Genomic DNA, 21,009 nt, shown 5'->3' with positions numbered 1-21,009 from the left:
ACAGAGGTAAAGAAGTTCTTCTAGACAGTTTTTGCTTAGAGGGCCACAGTTCAAATTAACAAAATGTGCCTCAAGATACAGAAGGGCAAGAAGCACCACTCCAGCAATTCTGCTGTGTACTCACTTCAAGAAATACTCCGCAAAACCGCAGACTCAGGGCCTAGTGTCCATTAGCCCTACTTTCTGTTAAACACCCAGAGGACCAAAAAAATACAGTGCTGAGAACACTTTGGAAGCTCACGGACAATCTCTTCACGTTAGGTCAAATGGAGCATGCTGTAATGCTATCTGGCACCACCCAGTGGCAATCTTTTCTCCCGTGTGTGTGAATAAACAGCAACTTTGCAAATTCTTGTGGTAGCAATAAATACCTCAGTCAATGAACAGAGAATAGAATAATGCTGCAAATCAAACAGAAGCAGTTTCATTAAGTTACCTACTTTGAGAAGTTCAGATCATTTTTAACATGGTTTTTCCCACAACAAAGAACTCAGGTAATCAGAAAAACACAAGAAATGTAAGACAGTTCTTTTCTTCTCCAGCTGTATACATATATGAGCTTCAAAATAAAATCACATGTTGGAAGGGCCCATTTTTTAATTTAAAACAGTTAGTGTTTATTCATTTTTTTTGAGAGAGAAACAGAGTGAGAGTAGGGGTGGGGCAGAAAGAGAGGGAGACACAAAATCTGAAGCAGGCTCCAGGCTCTGAGCTGTCAGCACAGAGCCCGACACAAGGCTCAAACCCGTGAACCATGAGATGATCTGAGCTGAGTGAGACACTTAACTGACTGAGCCACCCAGGTGACCTTGGAAGGGCTCATTTATAAGGGTACTGACTTTTTCTTATGAGAAAATAGGAAAGTGTCCCTCCATTAGTGCTATACAATAGTGAGAAAGAGAGAAACTCAGGACTCTTTCTAGAGAAGTCTTCCAACTGTTACAACTATATTTATTTCTTCTAAGAAAACCGAGGGGCATACAGGATGGCTCTGTCCCATGGGAATCTAAAACAAAACCTCTCTTAATGTATATATAGGAAATATATGTGTTAACTAATTTGAAAAAAAGCAAATTCCTGGTTATAGGATTTATTATTAAATTATTAATATTATTTTATTATTGATAAAATTATTTTTTTTCAAACTGAATTCGATAAAACTATGGAAGGTTCAGAGTGCCTCGGGCTGCTGCTGACATCACTGGTCCCTCTGGGGACCAGGCAGGACGTTTCACTAGGAGGGTAGGAGGCACCTGCGACCACCGCAGGGGACTAAGAGAGGAGAAGTCATACTAGCCACCTGAAGAATTCTTTAAAGTCTGAATATTTGGGTAACATGGACCAACACTGCACCTTAATGTTCTGTTTCCGAAAGTCACACTTTAATTTAAAAAGTTCTGTTCCAGGGGTGCCTGGGTGGCTTAGTCGGTTAAGCATCTGACTTTGGCTCAGGTCAGGATCTCACGGTGCATGGGCTCGAGCCCCACATCAGGCTCTGTGCTGTCAGTGCAGAGCCCGCTTCGGATCTTCTGTCTCTCTCTGTTCCTTCTCCGCTCGCAGTCTCTCTAGTTCAAAAATAAATAAACATCCAAAAAAAAAAAAGTTCTGTTCTGCAAATCTCCATATATATCAACAGATACTGAAGAATTTGTATCATGGTATCTTCTTAAAAAGAAGAGAAAAAAAAAAAACCAACAGTTCTTCATAGGAGGGGGTTTTGCTGTTTGTTTGGTATCTCAAATGTCAATGATCACAAAAACTTCTGGCTTCTCTTCATTATAGACCTGCATTGCTGAGTACGTTATTGCCTTGACTTCAGTTCCCTAAAGTTGGGGTTAGAGGAAAAAACAAACAGGAAAAAATGAAAATCTAAATCAGAATCAGTAACTCTAGCAATAACAGACAGAAAGGCCAAATTTTACTATTATTCTGACAAATTAAGAGCTCATGGGAAACAAGTAGTTATTTGTACAGCATTATACAGTCATCCGGTAAAAATGAGAAGCCACAGATGCACAGGGAAGGAGCCCTGATTGGGAGGTAAGAGATGGGGCTCTAATCCTGCCTTTGTTTCCCCCTTGAAATGGAGGCTCCCTTAACCTCTCCAGCACCCGCTTTATCATTTACCAAGTGGACTGGATCAAGGAGCGTGAAGCTTTCCTACGGTCTGGCTCAGGGCTCCTTCTCAAGACTTCCTCCTTCCGGTCTAATCTGGGCCCTAAGAGCACAGACTCTTCTCTCCTCCTCAGCTGCCAACTCGCTTTACCTCCTGGGGTTCTCTCTCCACATGTCTGACACGTGACAATCCCCCTCGCCTGCCCTGGTTTAGAACCACAGGATCAGATGCTCTCTTAGTTCCTTCCCATTCTAGAAAAGAATCCACAATAATTCTGTGCAGCACAAAACATGTCAGGCAATAGGCGACTGGCATTTGCTAGCTCTATGTCACAAAAGAAATCGAAAGATTTCGCAGACGGATCTGAATGACAACCACCTTTGTTTTTCTTTCCCTCCACCATCATCACCTGGTGAAACCACAACCAAATTCAACTTTCTGCCTACGGCAGCACACACCATACTAAGTGGTGTCACTGTAAATCACATCCACAATCTCAAAAGGGTACTCAGCACTCACTAGTCACCCTACAATTGCCACTAAATTCACCTGCCCACTCTCTGAAACAATTACTTTCCATCTTTGCCTCTAGGATTCCTCCCTCATTCTCACCCTCAGACCACGCCTCCTGGAGAAAACAAGAGCAATCAGTACGAACTGGCTTCTCCTCTCCATCTATGCTCACATTCGCCTTTCCTCCTATTTACAAAGAAAGCCTGTCCCTGCGCCCATCAGAGGGTCAGCTCCTGTACCTGAGCACTCCACCCCATACCCCACTTTACCAACTTCAGATCTTTGTTTTGAAATTACTCTCTCCCCCTCCAACATGATCAATTTGCCCAGAGTTCCTAGATCACTTCCACACAGCATACATGGGTGCCACAAAACCTCACAGTTTAGACAAAAGAGAAAAATAAAACCATACTTCTCCCTTTCCAGCCACATTCGCCCTGGCCAGTACTCTTCTATGCATTTGCTCCCCTCTTCTGACAACCCTTCAAAAGAACCGTCTCAATATACTGCCTCCACTTTCCTATCTTTCATTCTCTCTTTGACCCGTACATCTTTCCAATGAAGAGGAAACCCATGGTCAATTCTCAGTCCTCATCTTACTCAACCTCTGGGCAGTCTCAAGGTCATTAGACAGCTGGCTTTTAGGCATGCCCTGTTCTTTTGCTCCCTTCCATGAGGCTCTCCTCTTTTCCTTTTTGGCTCTGTCTCTTCCACACTTAGTGCCCCAGGGCTCAGTCCCCTCTATACTCTCATCTATCCTCCCGGCCTTGGTAATCTCATCTAGCCCGATGGCTATAAATATCCTCTGTTCAGTGGTGGCTCCCAGATTTATATTTCCAGAGATACCTATCTCCTGAACAAGTCATTCTACAGACCAATGCCTACTATGGGACATCTCCATTTAGATGTCTAATCTATACCTCACACGTACGATGTTCAAAAGAAAATTCCGTGTGTCATTTGTATTGTAATTCACACAACCCCTCTAGTGGTTTCTCTCTTTTTAAGCTTCTCTCCTGAGGTTCCCTCACCAGGCTTCATTTCATTACGTTGTGCTTGACGAAATGATACTGCAGCTACTGGAAGCAACCAGAACTTCCCAGTCACCCTCGACTAACTTGCGTCTCTTGGGCCTAAACACAGGGCTCAGCCAACTGCAAATCATGGGCCAAATTCAGGCTGCCACCTGGTTCTGTATAGTCCTACTGCCTAAGGATGGTTTTTACATGCCTAATGGTTGGGGTGGAGGGAGACACCAAAAAAGATTATCTCATGACATTTGAAAATGATATGAAATCTAAATTTCAATGTCCATGAAGCTTTACTGGGACACACCCACACTCATCTGGTTCTGCCTGGCCTGTGGCAGCAGCGGTGCTATAACAAAGGAGCCAAATATTGCTCTTCTGTCAACTGTGGTTCCACAAAGCTTCAAACCTTACCTTGCCCTTTACAGAGAACATGTGCCTGCCCCCATTCCTATATACAGATTTGACTGGCACAGATCCTAAAGGTTGGCAAATCCAGAGTCTGGAGAAGTACAGAAGGTAGAAGGTACTTTAAAGAGCATCCAGTCCAACACCTTCACTACAGGGAGAGATACATACAGAAGCTTGAAAAGGCAAAGGGACTTTTAAATCACACAAAAATCTGTAACACACCTGACCCTGGAACCCAAGTGCTGTCTCCCTATTCCCTGTCCACCAAATCAGATGTGTGGAGTCAGTGCTTAAACATAACATGGTCAGGGAAGCCTGAGGAAAACTTACTGCTTCACACCATTTTAGAAGAACTCGCTGAAGTATACTGGCCTATACTGACTTTACAGTACGGAAGTAGATAATGTTTTTAATGGCTGTATTTAAACATACCTGAGGGTGCTTGGACAATGAAAATTCTTCTCCCCACCTTGAGAAGGAAAATTAAAACATGATTTAGACTTCCAAGGTTTAGTATCTGTTCTCCCCCCCCTTTTTTAATGTTTTTATTTATTTCTGAGAGAGAGACAGCATGAGCAGGGGAGGATCAGAGAGAGAGGGAGACACAGAATCTGAAACAGACTCTAGGCTCTGAGCTAGTTGTCAGCACAGACCCCAATGCAGGACTCGAACTCACAAACCGTGAGATCATGACCTGAGCCAAAGTCGGCCACTCAACCGACTGAGCCACCCAGGCGCCCCTTCTCCCTTTACCCATTTTAAAATAAACCTTATCAATGTGGTTAAGATACGAGGAGGCCAAGAGATGGGAGGGGAAAGGGACCTTTAAATTTCAGTTTGAGAGGCCCCTGGGTGGCTTAGTCGGTTAAGTGTCCAACTTCAGCTCAGGTGATGATCTTGCAGTTCATGAGCTCGAGCCCCACATTGGGCTTTGTGCTGACAGAGCGGAGCATGGAGCCTGGAGCCTGTCTGGAGTTCTGTGTCTCCCTCTCTGCCCCTGTGTCTCCCTTTATGCCCCTCCCCCACTCATGCACATGCGCTCTCTTCCTCAAAAATAAACATTAAAAAATGCTTTCAATAAATAAATAAATTTCCATTTGATTGCCAGTAAATGGAGATGTTGAAGGACTTATGTGCTATAGCTATTTCAATAAGGCTGATGGATGCTGTAATTAAAAAAAAAAGTGCCCTAGTACAGAGCACATGGAGCAGATTCTCAATAAACAGTTTAATGACTGTTTCATAATACAGCAGCATGTTCAAAATTTTCTCTGTACTTAAGGCTATACAAAGAATTAAATACTATCTCCCATTAGAGAAAGTAGGCCTGAGTATCACAGACGCAAAATACTACACTCTGTAGTATGGTCTTAAATTGGTTTGCATTTTATAACTTTTCAGAAAATGTCCATGGTCTGTATATAGATAGAAGACCCTAAAAGGGGACTCTCCCAGAACTTGGGTTAAGCATCTTCTCTCCCTTCAATATGAATATGGCTGAAGATTACAGTTGGAGAAGCAGTAGTGGTAGTAAAAAGAACAAAGTTTTAAAATTCTGTACAGCCATTTATTAGGAAAGTATCCTTGGATAAGCCTGATTCCTTACCCATTTAAAAAAAAAAAAGAAAGGAGGAGGAATGGAAGATCTCACTTTACAAAAAGAAATGAATCAAATTCAACATGAAGTGGATAAAATAGGTTTTACATAGAAATAACCTAAAAGAAGGGAGCCTGGATGGCTCAGCCAGTTGAGCGTACAACTCTTGATTTCGGCTCAGCTCATGATCACAGGGTTGTGGCATTGAGCACTGCATAGGAATCCACACTGAGCATGGAGCCTGCTTAAAATTGTCTCTCTCTGCCCCTCTACCCTGTTCGCACTCTCACTCTCTAAAAATAAAATCGGGGTGCCTGGGTGGCTCAGTCAGTTAAGCGTCTGACTTCGGCTCAGGTCATGATCTCACAGTTCATGGGTTCAAGTCCTGCATCGGGCTCTGCTGTGCTGACAGCTCAGAGCCTGAAGCCTGCTTCAGATTCTGTGCCGCCCTCTCTCTCTCTCTGTCCCTCCCATGCTTGCACTCTTTCTCTCTCAAAAATAAGTAAACATTTTTAAAAATCAATAAATTGGGAATCAGAATTAACTTTAAGGAACCAAAATTAACTTTGTTCTGACAAATTTCTGGTCTTCCAAAATTGAGGACCAAAGTCCTCACTCCTAGGGGTCATGAAGCTTAACCTGCAGGGACCCACTGGGATCCAATGGGACCTCTGAGTCAACATTTCTGTCTTCCTGCCCACTAGGTTTAGTGAAGAATATAATTTCAACATCTTTCATGACTTGCTGCTTAAAAGATTTTCAAAACATACCCAATTGATCGTACTTTGAAATTTCTTTGATCGATATGAAGTACCTTTACTTCCTAAAGAGGAAAAGAAAATTTAATTAAAAAAAAAATGTTCATAACAGACCATCTACTAAAACATGTCTAACAACTGTCAAAATACCCTTTTGTATACCTGAAACTGACATAATATTGTATGTCAGCTATAATTTACAAAAGTATGTCTAGGTTGTTCCCTTTCCTAGAAAATAACAGTGTACAACTTCCCTGAAGCAAAGAAAACTAAAATGTTAACTAAAGTGGAACACCAAACTAATTATATTTCAAGGAAATAAGGGTTTTTTTATATAGTCAAGGGAAATGTTGTTGAAAAATGTACACTCTCAAAACAGGAATCAGGAACTTTCGCTGTAAAACAGAATAGGATGATACAGGATTTCAATCATTCTCGCCCCATTTTTAACTAACACTGTAGGCTCTTGAACTCAGCAGGACAAGGGGCGAGCTGGAAGAGCGTAGGGAGCGGAGCTGGGAGAAGGGAGGAAGGAGAGAACGGGGTGAGGAGGAGAGGTGTGTGTGCGGTAACAACGATGCTGGACACGGGTTCCCTTCGAGAGGCTGATGGCAACAAGCAATCTCCATTTGGCTTTTCCTTGTTCATGTTAAGGAAAACTGACAGCAATTTTTAAATTTAGGCCAACATGGCAGAGCTGCTAAATTTCATATGGGACAAAGGGACATAGGGATGGACATAAATATAGCTCAAACTTGGGAGACATAAAAAGTGTGGGTGAAGACAGCAGGTGCATTCTTATCACACAATCCTGATTAGTGACAAGTATACGGTAAGAGATCTAAATATTACAAGACGCATATACTAGTCAAAGGCAGGTTAACCAAGAAGTCCCTGTTTTCTGCAAATCAGTATCATCTTATGTATCTGTATGGCTTGGTTATGCATCACACATTCTATTCTCAATCACTTGTTCTTTTAAAATCTGAACTAGAGGGGCACCTGGGTGGCTCAGTCGGTTAAGCGTCCGACTTTGGCTCAGGTCATGATCCCACGGTTCGTGGGTTCGTGGGTTTGAGCCCCACGTCGGGCTCTGTGCTGACAGCTCAGAGCCTGGAACCTGCTTCAGATTCTGTGTCTCCCTCTCTCTCTGACCCTCCCCTGCTCATGCTGTCTCTATCTCTCTTTCAAAAATAAATAAAACATTTTAAAAACTTTTTTAAAAAATCTGAACTAGAACCTGTTTGTTCAGTAAAAAAAAACTCTTGCTTACCCGGGGTATGAAGAACTCGTCGGCACTGAACTTATAAAGCCACTCATCCAAAAAGTGAAACAGAAGAGACTGTAGGTCATCTCCTACACAGGGTCAAGAAGAACCATGATAGTATGATGTTTAATGATTCTCCTCTCTAAAAACTTGTTTGGATTTAAGAGTGTAATGAATTTCTTAGGCTAGCTGAAAGAGGAAGAACAGGCTGATCATTTGGTTGTTCTTACTGTGAAAATGTACTGCAATCATGGAGAACATTGAACATTTGCATAACAATTTCTTCCCTGAGAACAAATTGGTTACCTTGGGTTTCTACTTCCAGTGTTTGGAGGGGCTCCACAGTCCCAGTATCTGTCATGTAACCAAACATGGCCATTGCACATTGCTCAAATGCTTCCTCCAGGGTCTCTCCCCATGCATGTAACCTAAAGAAATACATTCATGCCCTTTGTAATAAAATTCACAGCAAGAGAGAAAACTTGACAGCAAAGTCAAAATAAAATTAACATGAAAAATATAAAACCAACGGTGACAATCAATGTAATGGCACATTACATATATAAAGGGTTCTTTTAAACCATCATTTTCACATGTTAAAGGAACCAAAATAGGAGGAGAGAATTAAAATTAGGGACATCAAGGGGCGTCTAGGTGGCTCAGTTAGTTAAGCGTCCAAGTCTTATTCTCGGCTCAGGTCATGATCTCACAGTTCATGGGTCTGAGCCCCACGTCGGGCTCTGTGCCAACAGAGAGGATTCTCCCTCTCCCTCACTCTCTGACCCTCCCGGGTTGTGTGTGCATCTATGTGCGCACACTCTCTCTTTTTCTCTCACAAAATAAATAAACTTTAAAAAATAAATAAATAATAAAATAAAATTAGGGACATCGAGATTAAAACATCAGACTTCCTATTAACAACATGATTTCAAAGACCTAAATTGCAGGTATACTCACTGGACATCTGCTGTATGATCCAAATCTAAGGGAGAGAGGGGAAAATGCATAGGTCATTGAACTTGACCACTGAACTTGCAAATCACAAGAAACTCTAGTTCATTAAGAATATTATCCTTCTGTGGTGCCTGGGTGGCTCAGTCGGTTAAGTGTTTGACTTTGGCTCAGGTCATGATTTCGCGGTTCAGGAGTTCAAGCCCCCATCAGGCTCACTGCTGTCAGCACAGGTATGCTTCAGATTCTCTCTCTGCCCTCCCCCTGCTTGCTCTAACAAAAATAAATAAAATATTGAAAAAAAATTCCTGGGTGGCTCAGTTGGTTAAGCGTCCAACTTCAGCTCAGGTCATAATCTCACAGTTTGCGGAGTTTGAGCCCCGTGGTGGGCTCTCTACTGTCAGCATGGAGCCCGCTTCAGATCCTGTCTCCCTCTCTGTAACCCTAAATTCGTGCTTTCTCTCTCTCTCAAAAGTAAACAAACATTAAAAATATTTTTTTTTTAAAAGGTAAACTCAACACTACGTTTAGGAGCTTCTTCCTGCTATCCCCACAGGAATACCCGGAAAACAACACCAGCTACTACAGCAAACTCGCACTGGATCTGTTACCTCAAAATTTCAGTCTACTCTTCACTGGTATCATGACTTCTATCAATTCTTCCCACTTAGGATCACAGAATATTCAGGCTAAAGGAAGCCTTGTAGCCTATTTAATATAATTCCCTCACTTACAGGAAGAGGGCTGGCGGGGGGGAGGGGGGGCGCCTGGGTGGCTCAGTCGATTAAGCGTCCAGCTTCAGCTCAGGTCATGATCTTGCAATTTGTGCGTTCTAGCCCTGCATCCGGCTCTGTGCTGACAGCTAGCTCAGAGGCTGGAGCCTGTTTCAGATTCTGTGTCTCCCTGTCTGCTCCTCCCCTGCTCATGCTATCTTTCTCTCTCTCTCAGAAATAAATAAAACATTAAAAAAAAAATTATAAGGAAGAAAGCTGGGGTGCCTGTCAAGAGCACGCAACTTCTTGACCTTGGGGTTATGACTTTCAGACCATGTTGGGTGTACAGATTACTTTTAAAATTTTTTTAAAAAAGAAACCTGAAATCCAAAGAGATCGCGGGACTAGTTAAAGACTACTGTTGTTCAGGGGCAAAGCTGGGCCTAGAATTGAGACGTCATAAGTGCCAGGGTAGTAGACTTTGCACCATAACACGCAGTCTTTTGGCAACACTCCATATGCAAATTCTTCTCCAGTTCACTCAAATATATTCTTATGGACCTAATATGTTTCAGGTACCGAGGAGATGACCAGGTTAACAGGTTAACAGAAAATGACAGATATTAACCCTAGAAAAATGAAAACATATGTCCAGAATGCTCACAGCAGTGGATTCCCCAAAATGAAAATCCGGATGTCAACTGATAACAGATAAACAAAGATACAATGCAATACTCCTCAGGGATAAAATGGTGTGACCTACTGGGGCGCCTGGGTGGCTCAGCTGCTTCAGAGTCCTACTCTTGGTTTCAGGTCAGTTCGTGATCTCATGGTTCATGGGTTCAAGCCCCGAAACAGGCTCTGCACTCAAGGGGAGGAGCCTTTTTAGGATTTTCTCTCTCCCTCTCTCTCTGTCCTCCCTCACTCCTCCACTTGCTCTCGCTCTCAAAAACTAATAAACATTTTTTAAAAATGGTATGATCTACTGACTCACGCATTAACATGAATTTCAAAAACATTAAGTGAAAACTGGAGAACGCTCAGCATGTAATACTTCTATCTAAACCCTCTGCGCCAAGAGTAATCAAACTATAGCACAGCTGGACTTCTAGCAGCGTAAGCCTGGTTCCGAGGATCACCCCGCCCAAATGCATTAGACTACCTGCCGAGGAAAGCTACACAGCCAAGAGAATTTACTGTTCATTCCAACCAAAACCTAACAATAGGTCCTTAACCTCCCATTCTTAAAGCATTTACTATAAAGGGCATTTATAAAAGGCTTACAACTGTGAATATTTATCTCTTACAACTCAGCAGGGTCCTTCTCAAGGACTCCAGAGCCATTCCTTTGAAATGTAATCAGCAGAAAGGACTCCCAGTCTCAGTGGGAGGATTCTAACTTCCATAACCGCCTGCTACCAAATCCTGCAGCCTAATTGAATTTACATAGACTAACGGTTTGTAATTTACATCGACTAACGGTTTGTAATTTTTCACTTCTCTGACTCTAGGAGGCCCCTGCTCTCCCCCCTTCTCCATTCTCTCTTTTAAAGGCTCCATCACCTCTGCAAAATTTGGAATGGAGCTCAGTTCTTTCTCCTACTGTAGTTACTGAATATAAGCCATTCACCACTTTAATGTCCGGCTGTGTTTATCTTTGATACTAAGTGAAGAAGCCAGGCATAAAAGAATCTATACCATGTGGATCCACTTGTGTGAAACTTTAAAAACAGGCAAAATTCAGCTCCTGTGATAGAAATCCAAACTGCCTCCAAGTAAGGACATGGGGTGGAGGGGGGGGCTTACAGGAAAAAAGGAAAAGGGAACTTTCTAGAGTGATAGAAATGTTCTATAACCTGACTGGAGTGTTAGTTACAATCCAATGTGTAGTGCACTCCAGTGATAAGCAGATGTATGTATCTGTTTATCAAAACGCATTGGACTTTACACTTAAGATCTGAGCACTGCTAGTATATGTAAATTATACCTCCATTTTAAAAAACAATTTAAAAAGAACAATGACAGATTGCTATAGGGTAGTAGTTCTCAAAGTTTTGGTCTTAGGAACCCTTTACTCAAATATTATTGAAGACTCCAAAGAGGTTTGACTTATATGGGTTGTATCTGTCAATGTTAACCATACTAGAAATTTTAACTGAAAAAACGTTTAAATACTAATTCATTTAAAAATAACAACAAAATTGGGGCACATGGCTTGCTCAGTCAGTAAAACATGTGACTCTTGATCTCAGGATTTGAGTTCTAGCTCAACACTGGGTGTAGAGATTAAAAAAATAAAATAAAATAAAATAAAATAAATAAAATAAAATAAAATCTTTAGAAAATAGTAATAATAAATAAAAAAGTAAACCCATTTCATTTCACATAAATTACATACCTTTATGAAAAAAACATATTTCCCCCAAACTTTAATGAGAAGAGTGGCACTGTTTATGCAAGTATTTTTAAAGTCTGACTTTCAATGTGTTGCACTATATTGATTTCATTGAAGTATACACATAAAATCAACCTCACAGATAGGCAGAAGGAAAAGGGAGGAGTATCTTAAGAGCTTTTCAAAAAACTATATATAGTCTTCCTTGATGCTATACTAAAACTAGAAACATTCAAGTGGAATCTGAAGCTGTGACAACAAACTTTTCATACTCTATAACATTAAAATCCATAACTCTATCTTGTGCTTAGAATGGATCTTATCTGTGCCTGATTGTGTAACACGAAAGCATTGGTCTTTTGAAAAAATATTAGTTCATTGATTTATACAAGTAATGTTGACACATTTAATTATATAAAATTAAATCACATATATACATATATTTGTTAATATCACCACCAATATCATCAGAAAGATCTTTTAATACTGGGAAACTGCCAAGTTCATGAGGCCAGATGCAAAGTTTCCAAAATTCGAATTTCACTCAAATACTTGAGTTTTATCATTGCCAGGAAATACTGTGTTGTTTTCCTTGAAGTATTTTAAAGAAATTATCCGCCAAATACCTCTACCTGAATAACAACACTATGGTCTTTCAGTCATTCTTTGGAGGAAAAAGAAAGGGGTAGGGGAGTCTTCCATGAAAAACAAAAACAAAACAAAAAATCCAGCTCACAACTCAACTACACAGGTTCTTTTCCTCAAGGTAATCATCAATACCTTGACAAGAAGCAGAAACACTGTATGCACACTTCTCCTTTTGTTTCACAGAATATTAAAAAGACATGTACTCAGTGGTCAGGATTTAATAAGATTGATAGTCCTTACTGATTCATCAAGGACATCTTTATTCTTTTTTAATTTTTATTCTTTTTTTTTTAGTAATAGATCTTTATTTTTAATTTTTTAAAATTTATTTTTGTAATTTACATCCAAGTTAGCATATAGAGCAACGATGATTTCAGGAGTAGATTTCTTAATGTCCCTTTCCCATTTAGCCCATCCCCCCTCCCAGAACCTCTCCAGTAACCCTCTGTTCTTCCTACTTAAGACTCTTATACTTTTGCCCCAAAATGATTTTTTCTTTTAATTTTAGGTACACAGTGGTAAGGAATAGTGATTACCAGTACAGTTTGGTGCTGCCTCGATATGTTCTAAGGGGACAGCAGGTTTACCTACCAATGCTTTTACACCATCAGCACAAATACCAACACAGTGAGAGAGCAAATATCTCAGTATTATTGCAAAAGTAGTTTTGACATCACAGATCCTCTGAAAGGATCTGGGGAACCCCAGGGGTCCAAGGGCCACACTTTGAGAACTGAAACACAGGAGAGACTAGGAAATAAACTTAGCTTGCAGTGAATTCCCAAAGGAAACAAGACTTAACACTGTAACTGCCAAAAGACTAAGGGTGATCTGTACGTATTTGCTCATTCTCTTATTTCCAATATTTGCTTAGTGCCTGATACACAACAGGTGTTCGATCATATTGCTGAATGAATCAAGAAGAGGACAACTACACTGAGTCTTAAAGGAAAAAACGGGGCTACAGGAAAAGCTTGGGGGGAGATCAATAAAGCTGGGAGAAAATACAGACTAATCTCCATGGTATCAATTCAAAGGCTGTACAAAATGTTGCCAAGTAGAATCCAGTATGACCAAGTGGGATTTATTCCTGGAATGCAAAGATTCTGTGATTAGGAAACAGATTAACGTAACTCATATAAAAATATATGATCCTCTCCATAGATACAATCGTGAAACATATCATAAAAATATTAACAGGATTTTTGAACAAAAAGTTTTTTTCTGTACAACAAATTAAAAGGTTAAACTATTAACCTAAACTCATTCTTTTTTTTTTTTTTAATGTTTGTTTATTTTGAGAGACAGTGCAAGGGTACAAATGTACAGGGGGAGGGGCAGAGAGAGAGAGAGAAGAGAAAGAATTCTAAGCAGGTTCCCAGCGCAGACCTCAACACAGCGCTGGATCCTACAGATGGTGAGATCATGATCTGAACCAAAATCAAGAGTCCGATGCTTAACCGACTGAGTCATGCAGGCGCCCCTTTTCTCTCATTCTTAATTGCTATATTTACTGAATGATTCTTTGGTATAATAAAAATACATACTTGGTCTTTGTCCCTGGTTTCTGGCAAAGCAACTAAAACCCTTGAATTTCTCTGAGTGATAAGAGTGTCTCATTATTCATTAATTATCCCCTTCTGTCCACACTTGAATCTATGCTACATCGGTGACTCAGGGTAGGGTCCCTAGATAGCCTCAGAATGGGGCAGTTACCAGGAAGATCGTGACTAAAGAGTGGGAACTTTCAGCCCCACCCTCTTACCGCCAACGGCTGTGAGTGCCTGTCCTGCGGGAGGGTGGAGCAGGAGACTGACTCTTAAAGAGATTTGGAGAACATTCCATTGGTGAGCTCATCCAAATGCTAGGACAAGACAAGGCCAGAGGTGGCAAGGAAGCTCCAGTTCCTCTCCCCATACCCTGCCCTATGCACGGCATCTGACTGGCTCTCCCTCAGTTGGATCCCCTATTATACACTGGTAAACCTAAGTAAAGCGTGTTTACCTGAGTTCTGTGAACTGTTCTAGCAAATTATTGAACTTGAGCCCGAGGAGATGTGGGAGGGGAATGCGTGGGAACACCAGAATTTGCAACTGATTAGGCAGAAGTGTGGGTAGCCTGGGTACCCCATTTGGGGCTGCCATATGAGGTGGGAGCAGTCTTGTGGAACTGAGCTCTTAAACTGTGTTACGGGGCTGTTAAACTGGGGTCTGTGTTAATTCCAGGGAGTCAGTATCAGAACTGAATTGAATTGATTGACACCCAAGCTGGCATCAGAGAACTGAAAAACTGCTTGATGTTTCTCCAACTGGAGAAACCACACACTTGATGTCAGAAGTGGTGTTAGAGGAAAGAAAACACGGTTTTATGATGCATATGATAACACAGTAGAATACACAAAATTCAAAGCATGCGATGAAAGATCATTGCCCCAGAGTATCAGCTGAAAATTATACTATCAGGGAATGCCATAAGGAGGCAGGGTAAAAAATTAATTGTATAACTCAACAGCTCTCACAATTATAGTTAATAACAGAAGAGGCAAGAGATGATATCATGGCAGAAAGATCATTTACATCAGAAACAAAAAAGATGTGGCTAGGCTGACTCAGTCAGTAGAGCATGTGACTCTTGATCTCAGGGTCATGAGTTTGAGCCCCACACTGGGTAAAGAGATTACTTTAAATAAAAAATAAATAATCTATACCATGGAATACTACATGGCAATGAGAAACAATGAAATCTGGCCATGTGTAGCAACATGGATGGACCTTGAGGGTGTTATGCTGAGCGAAATAAGTCAGGCAGAGAAGGACAAATACCATATGTTTGCACGTATAGGAGGATTAGGAGGAACTTGACGGAGGACCAAGGGGGAGAAGAAGGGCGGAAATGGTGGTGGAAAGGGAGAGAGGCAAACCATGAGAGACTCTTGAATGCTGACAAAAACTGAGGACTGATGGATGTGGGGGGGAGGGGGGATGGGCATGGAGGAGGGCACTTTGGGGATGAGCACTGAGTGTTATGTAGAAACTAATTTGACAATAAACTATTTGTAAAAAAAAAAAAAAATCCTACATTAAAAAAAATAATAAAATAAAAAATAAAAAATAAATAAATAAAATAAATATAAGGATGGGCACCTGGGTAGCTCATTCAGTTAAGCGTCCGACTCTTGATTTCAGCTCAGGTCAAGATCTCCAGGTTGGTGGGATAGAGCCCCAGGTCAGGCTCTGCACTGACACCATGGAGCCTGCTTGGGATTCTCTCTCTCCCTCTCTACCCCACCCACATGTGCTTGTTCCCTCTCTCAAAATAAATAAACATTTTTTTAAAAAAGGAAAAGATAGGGTCACCTGGGTGGCTCAGTCGGTTAAGCAGTCAACTTCGGCTCAGGTCACGATCTCACAGTTTGTGAGTTAAAGCCCTGCATTGGGCTCTGTGCTGACAGCTCAGAGCCTGGAGCCTGCTTTGTTTGGATTCTGTGTCTCCCTCTCTCTCTGCCTCTCCCCTACTTACACTCTGTCTCTAAAAAATAAATAAACGTTTAAAAAAAAAAAAAAAAAGGAGGGCCGCCTGGGCAGCTCCGTTGGTTGGGTGTCCGACTAAGGCTCAGGTCATGATCTCATGGTTCATGGGTTTGAGCCCCACATCAGGCTCTGTGCTGACAGCTAGCTCAGAGCCTGGAGCGTGCTTCAGATTCTGTATCTCCCTCTCTCTCTGACCCTCTCCTGCTCATGCTGTCTCTGTCTCTATCTCTCTCTCGAAAATGAATAAAACATTTAAAAAAAAAAAAGGAAAAGACACAAAAAAGATGAAATACCTAAAAATAACCTTCTCAGGATACACAAAATAAGATTTGGAAAAGGAAAGGCATATACCATTCCTCAAAAAAAACCCTAATATAAATATTAAAGTTTTAATTCTCCCTAAACTCATAATTAATATGATTGAGAAATTACCAATAGTATTTTTTATCTGTGGTTTATTTTACTTTTTAAAAGTTTTTCACAACACCAATATCAAGAGTCACATGCTCTACCTACTGAGCCAGCCAGGCACCCCTACCTGCAGTTTACTTTAAAATAAACGAAAAGGAGGTAAAAGGTAGTCAGAATGAGAGAAGATACAAGAAAAACTCTCTGCCCTCCCACAATATGTCTAAAACATAAATTTGTTTTTTAAAAAAATTTTTTTAACTTTTTTAATTTATTTCTGAGAGAGATAGAGACAGCGTGAGCAGGGGAGGGTCAGAGAGAGAGGGAGACACAGAATCCAAAGCAGGCTCCAGGCTCTGAGCTAGCTGTCAGCACAGAGCCCGATGCAGGGCTGGAACCCATGAACTGTGTGAGATCATGACCTGAGCCGAAGTTGGACACTTAACCAACTGAGCTGCCCAGGTGCCGCTAAAACATAAATTTGTAAAAGTGCTCCCCTTTGCCTCTATCAGCAAGGACAGAAATTAATCATTAAAGAAAACTCTAGACCCTTATCCACTCAGAGACAGCACCAGAGGAATCTCCATAATAAAGTTTCCTCACTAGCCTTCACCTTCCATTAGTTTTCCGACTAAGCTTAACCGACTAAGCCACCATGATATATTTATCATCACACAACTGGCCGCCCTAGAAGTACAAAATGCTTTTCCTTTGTCTTGTCATTTCTGTACAAAATTACTGCTCCTGTTAAGATGCTATATAAGCTCAAGTTCTAACCAGCCCTTTGAGTTACTCATCACTGAATACTCCTATGTGAGGGTCGCCTAGGTGGCTCAGTCGGTTAAGCATCTGGCTCTTGACTTCAGCTGTTTATGAGTTTGAGCCCCACTTTGGACTCTGCACTGACAATGCAAAGCTTGCTTAGGATTCTTTCTCTCTCCCTGCCCCTCCCCTACTCATTCACACTCTCTCTCAAAATAATTTAAACAAATTATTTTTGTTTATGTTGAGAGAGAGAGAGAGAGAGAGCAAATGGGGCAGAGAGACAGAGAGAATCCCAAGCAAGCTCTGCACTGCCAGTGCGGAGCTGTATGGGGGGCTGAAACTCACGAACTGCGACTGACTGAACCACCCAGGTACCCCTCAAAATAAATAAATTTCAAAAAAAAAATACTTCTACATGTTTGTTTTCTTCTAGCTAATTTGTCTGTGTCAACCTAATTTGTAGGGCCCCAGCCAATGTACCTAAGGCAGGTACAGGAAAAAGATTTTTTTCCTCCCCTACAGAGGTAATGGGTACAGATAAAAAAGATAAGCCATTAGTTGATCATTGCTGAAACTGGGTGATGTGTAGATGGAAGTCATCATACTATCCCCCTAGTTTTCTATAGATTTACAGATAGCTGATGTTTATCTACATATAAGGGAGAAAAAAAGTAAGAATGGCAAGAAAGGAGCAAGTAGTGAGGGGGACTGTCCTACAAGATATTAAAAGATAGAACAGGGGTGCCTTGGTGGCTTAGTCAGTTAAGCATCCGACTCTTGATTTTGCCTCAGGTCATTATCTCACTGTGAGTTTGAGCCCGGAGTTGGGCTCTGCACTGACAATGTAGAGCCTACCTGGGATTCTCTCTCTCTCACTCTCTCTCTTCTCCTCCCACACACACGTGCATGCTCTCTCTCTCTTAAAATAAATAAATAAACATTTAAAAATAAAACAGACAAAGCTAATCTATGATGTTAAAAGTCAGGCTAATGGACGGGCACCTGGCTGGCTCAATTGGTGGAGTGGGCAACTCTTGATCTCCAGGTTGTGAATTCAAGCCCCATGCTGGGTGTAGAGATTATTTAAAAACAAAACCTTTTTTAAAAAGTCAGGATAGGGGCGCCTGGGTGGCTTAGTCGGTTAAACGTCCGACTTTCGCTTAGGTCATGATCTCGTGGTTCGTGGGTTCGAGCCCCGCATCGGGCTCTGTGCTGACTGCCAGCTCGGAGCCTGGAGCCTGTTTCGGAGTCTGTGTCTCCCTCTCTCTCTGACCCTCCCCTGCTCACGCTGTCTCTCTCTCTCCTAGAAATAAATAAAAAAATATATATTAAAAAAAAAAAAGTCAGGATAATGGGAACAGCAGGGAGGGTGGTGGTGATTGGAAAGGGGCATGAGACAGGATGCGGTAATGTTGTTTATCCACATGGTTATTAGGTATACAGGTGTATTCAGTGTGTGAACGTTCACTTACGGTATGTGCATTCTTCTGCAGGCATATTATACTTCAATATAAGTCTGTATCTCCAGGGGCACCTGGCTGGCTCAGTTGGTAGAGCATGCCACTCTTGAACTCAGGGTGGTGAGTTCAAGCCCCACATTGGACAGAGAGCTTACTTAAAGAAAAAAAAAGTTTTCATTTCCAAGTGTATTAGAAGAAAATACAGGAGAATTATTTTACATTCTCAGAGTGGACAAAGCCTTCGTAAAACTACCCAGAAGCCATAAAACAGTTAATAAATTTCACTACATAAAAATAAATTTCTGCAGAGAAAAAAGATCAACAACCCAATAGAAAAATGGGTTAAGAATATGAGTATACACATCCCAGAAGGGGACATACAAATAGCTCCAAACATACTTAAGTACATTCAACCTCACTTATAATAAGAAAAATGCAACTAATATAACAAGATATTTAAATTGGAAAAGACCAGAAAGTATGGTAATGTGGTAAATGGGTAGAAGTGTGAGGCTAAAGCACACTCATACAATGATAGTGAGAGTATGAACTGGTACAATGTCACTGGAGATCAATTTAGCAAAACCGTTAAAGTTAAAAATGAACATATCCTGGGATGCCTCTGTGGCTCAGTCTGTTGAGCGTTGGACTCTTGATTTTGGCTCAGGTCACCATCTCGTGGTGGGAGGGATCGAGACCAACATCAGGCCAATGGTGCAGAGCCTGCTTGGGATTCTTTCTCTGCCCCCCCTCCAAAATAAATAAATTTTTAAAAAATGCACATATCCTTTGACAAAGCAATGTAACTTCTGGAAATTTACAGATACACTTGCACATGTGCAAAACAATGGATGCACGATTATAGTCACTGCTCCATTGTTTCTAATAACGAAAGACTAGAAATAACATACATGTCTATCAACTGGAAACTGGTTAAATAAATTAAAGTGCTAGAACTTTTTTGCTTGTATACATAATAAAATGGTACGGACTGTCGACCTACAGAATAAGACTAGGTGGCTGGAGATTAGGACTGAAAGAAAGGCTGTTCACACTGAATACCTGTTGTACTTTTTGAGTCTGGTACAAGACTTATTAAAAACAATTTTTGAAAGTTATTTTTAAGTAAGAAAAATGAGCTAGGGAGATACATGAGAGTTCAGAAAGTACAGAATCTAGTATGCCATTATAAACAGACTCTACAGAGGACAATGGAAAATTAATGAGATATTTTAAGTAGAAAAGTAACAGATTTGTGCTTCCCAAACCACAGCAACCTTTAGGGATAATAGCTAAACGTTTAATTAGAAGATCAGAGTCTGCACTATATTTTCACATTTACTATTATCTCATTTATTTCTCAGATAAAGGGACTAAGGAGCAAAGAAGTTATGTGATTTGCCTTACGTTACCAAACCAGATCTTTTAATACACGACCCAGGTAAAACACCAAGTTGGAAGTTCCCTACCCAGCTTTTTAAGTCTTCGAATCTAACCACACTCTAACCATCCCACTGTCGGGAGATACGTAGGGGCGACAACCCATCAAACGCTTGAAAATATGGTTATCTTTAGAATACACTGGTAAAACTCCTAGGATGTAAATGTGACGAGGTATATGTAGAAAGAGTTCAAGAGACTAAATGCGGCAGCCCAGCTCCCGACTCTCAAGCCACAGAGCTTTTTGTTTCAGCATCGCCCGGACGACTACCTACAATACAGGGGGAAACACGAATCATGCCTGAAGTACCTTATGGGGTAAAGCAAGAGAGGCCAGAAGACCTGGGCAAGGAAAGAAGGCATGAAACAACTGAGCAACCTACTCACATTCGTACTTCCGAACGACTGGAGGATACTTGGCCTTGACTGCCTTCTGCTCTTCAGTCAAATTGTAATCCCGAATATCCTCCTCTTCCTGCGCCATAATTGCAACCCTGAACACTCTACTTCCGCCCTTCATTAGCCGGACTTCGGCCCTGATTTACAACTTCCGTCCTAGACTCCGCCCCTTGGCACGCACTCTTAAAGGACCAGAACTCCATTCTCACAGGTATACTTCTACCCTAAGACTTCTAGGACCCGCCGGTGGAAGCACGTCTTTACTAGGCTTAGACCTCATTCTCTGCCTTTGCTTCATCAGTTCTAAGAACCAAGGAAACAAGTAAATTGGAGGACCTCGGATTAGGTAAATACTTGAGCTGGACACCCCTATGTCTGAGTGGAGGACGCCTTTTCTTTCTGCCCCATTGCCAGAGTTGATAACCAGACAGAAAAGCACCCTAGATTTCTCATGTGAATTCTATGAAAGTGTCGCGAGCTGAACAGCCTTTAAGAAAATGGCTGCCCCCTGGAGAGTGGGGACTAAACCTCTCACGTGACCCGGCGGGCGCACTCCCACCAGCTCCGCGCGCGCGCAATCGAAGGAAGTCGGCTCCCAACCGTGTGGGGG

General features: G+C 41.4%; 1 protein-coding gene across 3 annotated transcripts; it reads right to left on the bottom strand.

The window, feature by feature from the left end:
- Positions 1-1,572: 1,572 nt before the first annotated feature.
- On the bottom strand, positions 1,573-20,878 carry ZBTB8OS (zinc finger and BTB domain containing 8 opposite strand). Of its 3 annotated transcripts, XM_039233692.1 has the most exons (7): positions 20,388-20,870; positions 8,648-8,672; positions 7,997-8,118; positions 7,697-7,779; positions 6,436-6,488; positions 4,501-4,537; positions 1,573-1,823 (listed from the first exon to the last, which is right to left on the bottom strand). In XM_039233692.1, exons 1-7 carry the CDS (start codon positions 20,518-20,520, stop codon positions 1,737-1,739), a joined length of 540 nt encoding a protein of 179 aa, XP_039089623.1. In that variant the 5' UTR covers positions 20,521-20,870; the 3' UTR covers positions 1,573-1,736. The 3 variants fall into 3 exon arrangements, with proteins under 3 accessions (XP_039089623.1, XP_039089641.1, XP_039089632.1); XM_039233710.1 differs by lacking the exon at positions 8,648-8,672 and having other exon boundaries at positions 20,388-20,478; XM_039233701.1 differs by lacking the exon at positions 6,436-6,488 and having other exon boundaries at positions 1,733-1,823; positions 20,388-20,878.
- Positions 20,879-21,009: the final 131 nt, after the last annotated feature.

The sequence above is a fragment of the Hyaena hyaena genome, unplaced genomic scaffold (genome assembly GCF_003009895.1).
Source record: "Hyaena hyaena isolate Hyena2069 unplaced genomic scaffold, ASM300989v1 scaffold_3, whole genome shotgun sequence".
NCBI lineage: Eukaryota > Metazoa > Chordata > Mammalia > Carnivora > Hyaenidae > Hyaena > Hyaena hyaena.
Note: the sequence above shows the minus strand (reverse complement) of the source record. Positions and strands in the feature narration are given on the sequence as shown.

What these genes read in the sequence shown, in the direction of transcription:
- ZBTB8OS (XM_039233692.1), bottom strand. Translation starts at nt 20,520, where the DNA reads ATGAAGGGCGGAAGTAGAGTGTTCAGGGTTGCAATTATGGCGCAGGAA. An exon ending in AGTCGTTCGGAAGTACGAAT is followed by an intron (nt 8,673 to 20,387) that starts GTGAGTAGGTTG and finishes TCTCTCCCTTAG; the next exon opens with ATTTGGATCATACAGCAGAT. An exon ending in TTCAAAGTACGATCAATTGG is followed by an intron (nt 4,538 to 6,435) that starts GTATGTTTTGAA and finishes TTCCTTCTCAAG; the next exon opens with GTGGGGAGAAGAATTTTCAT.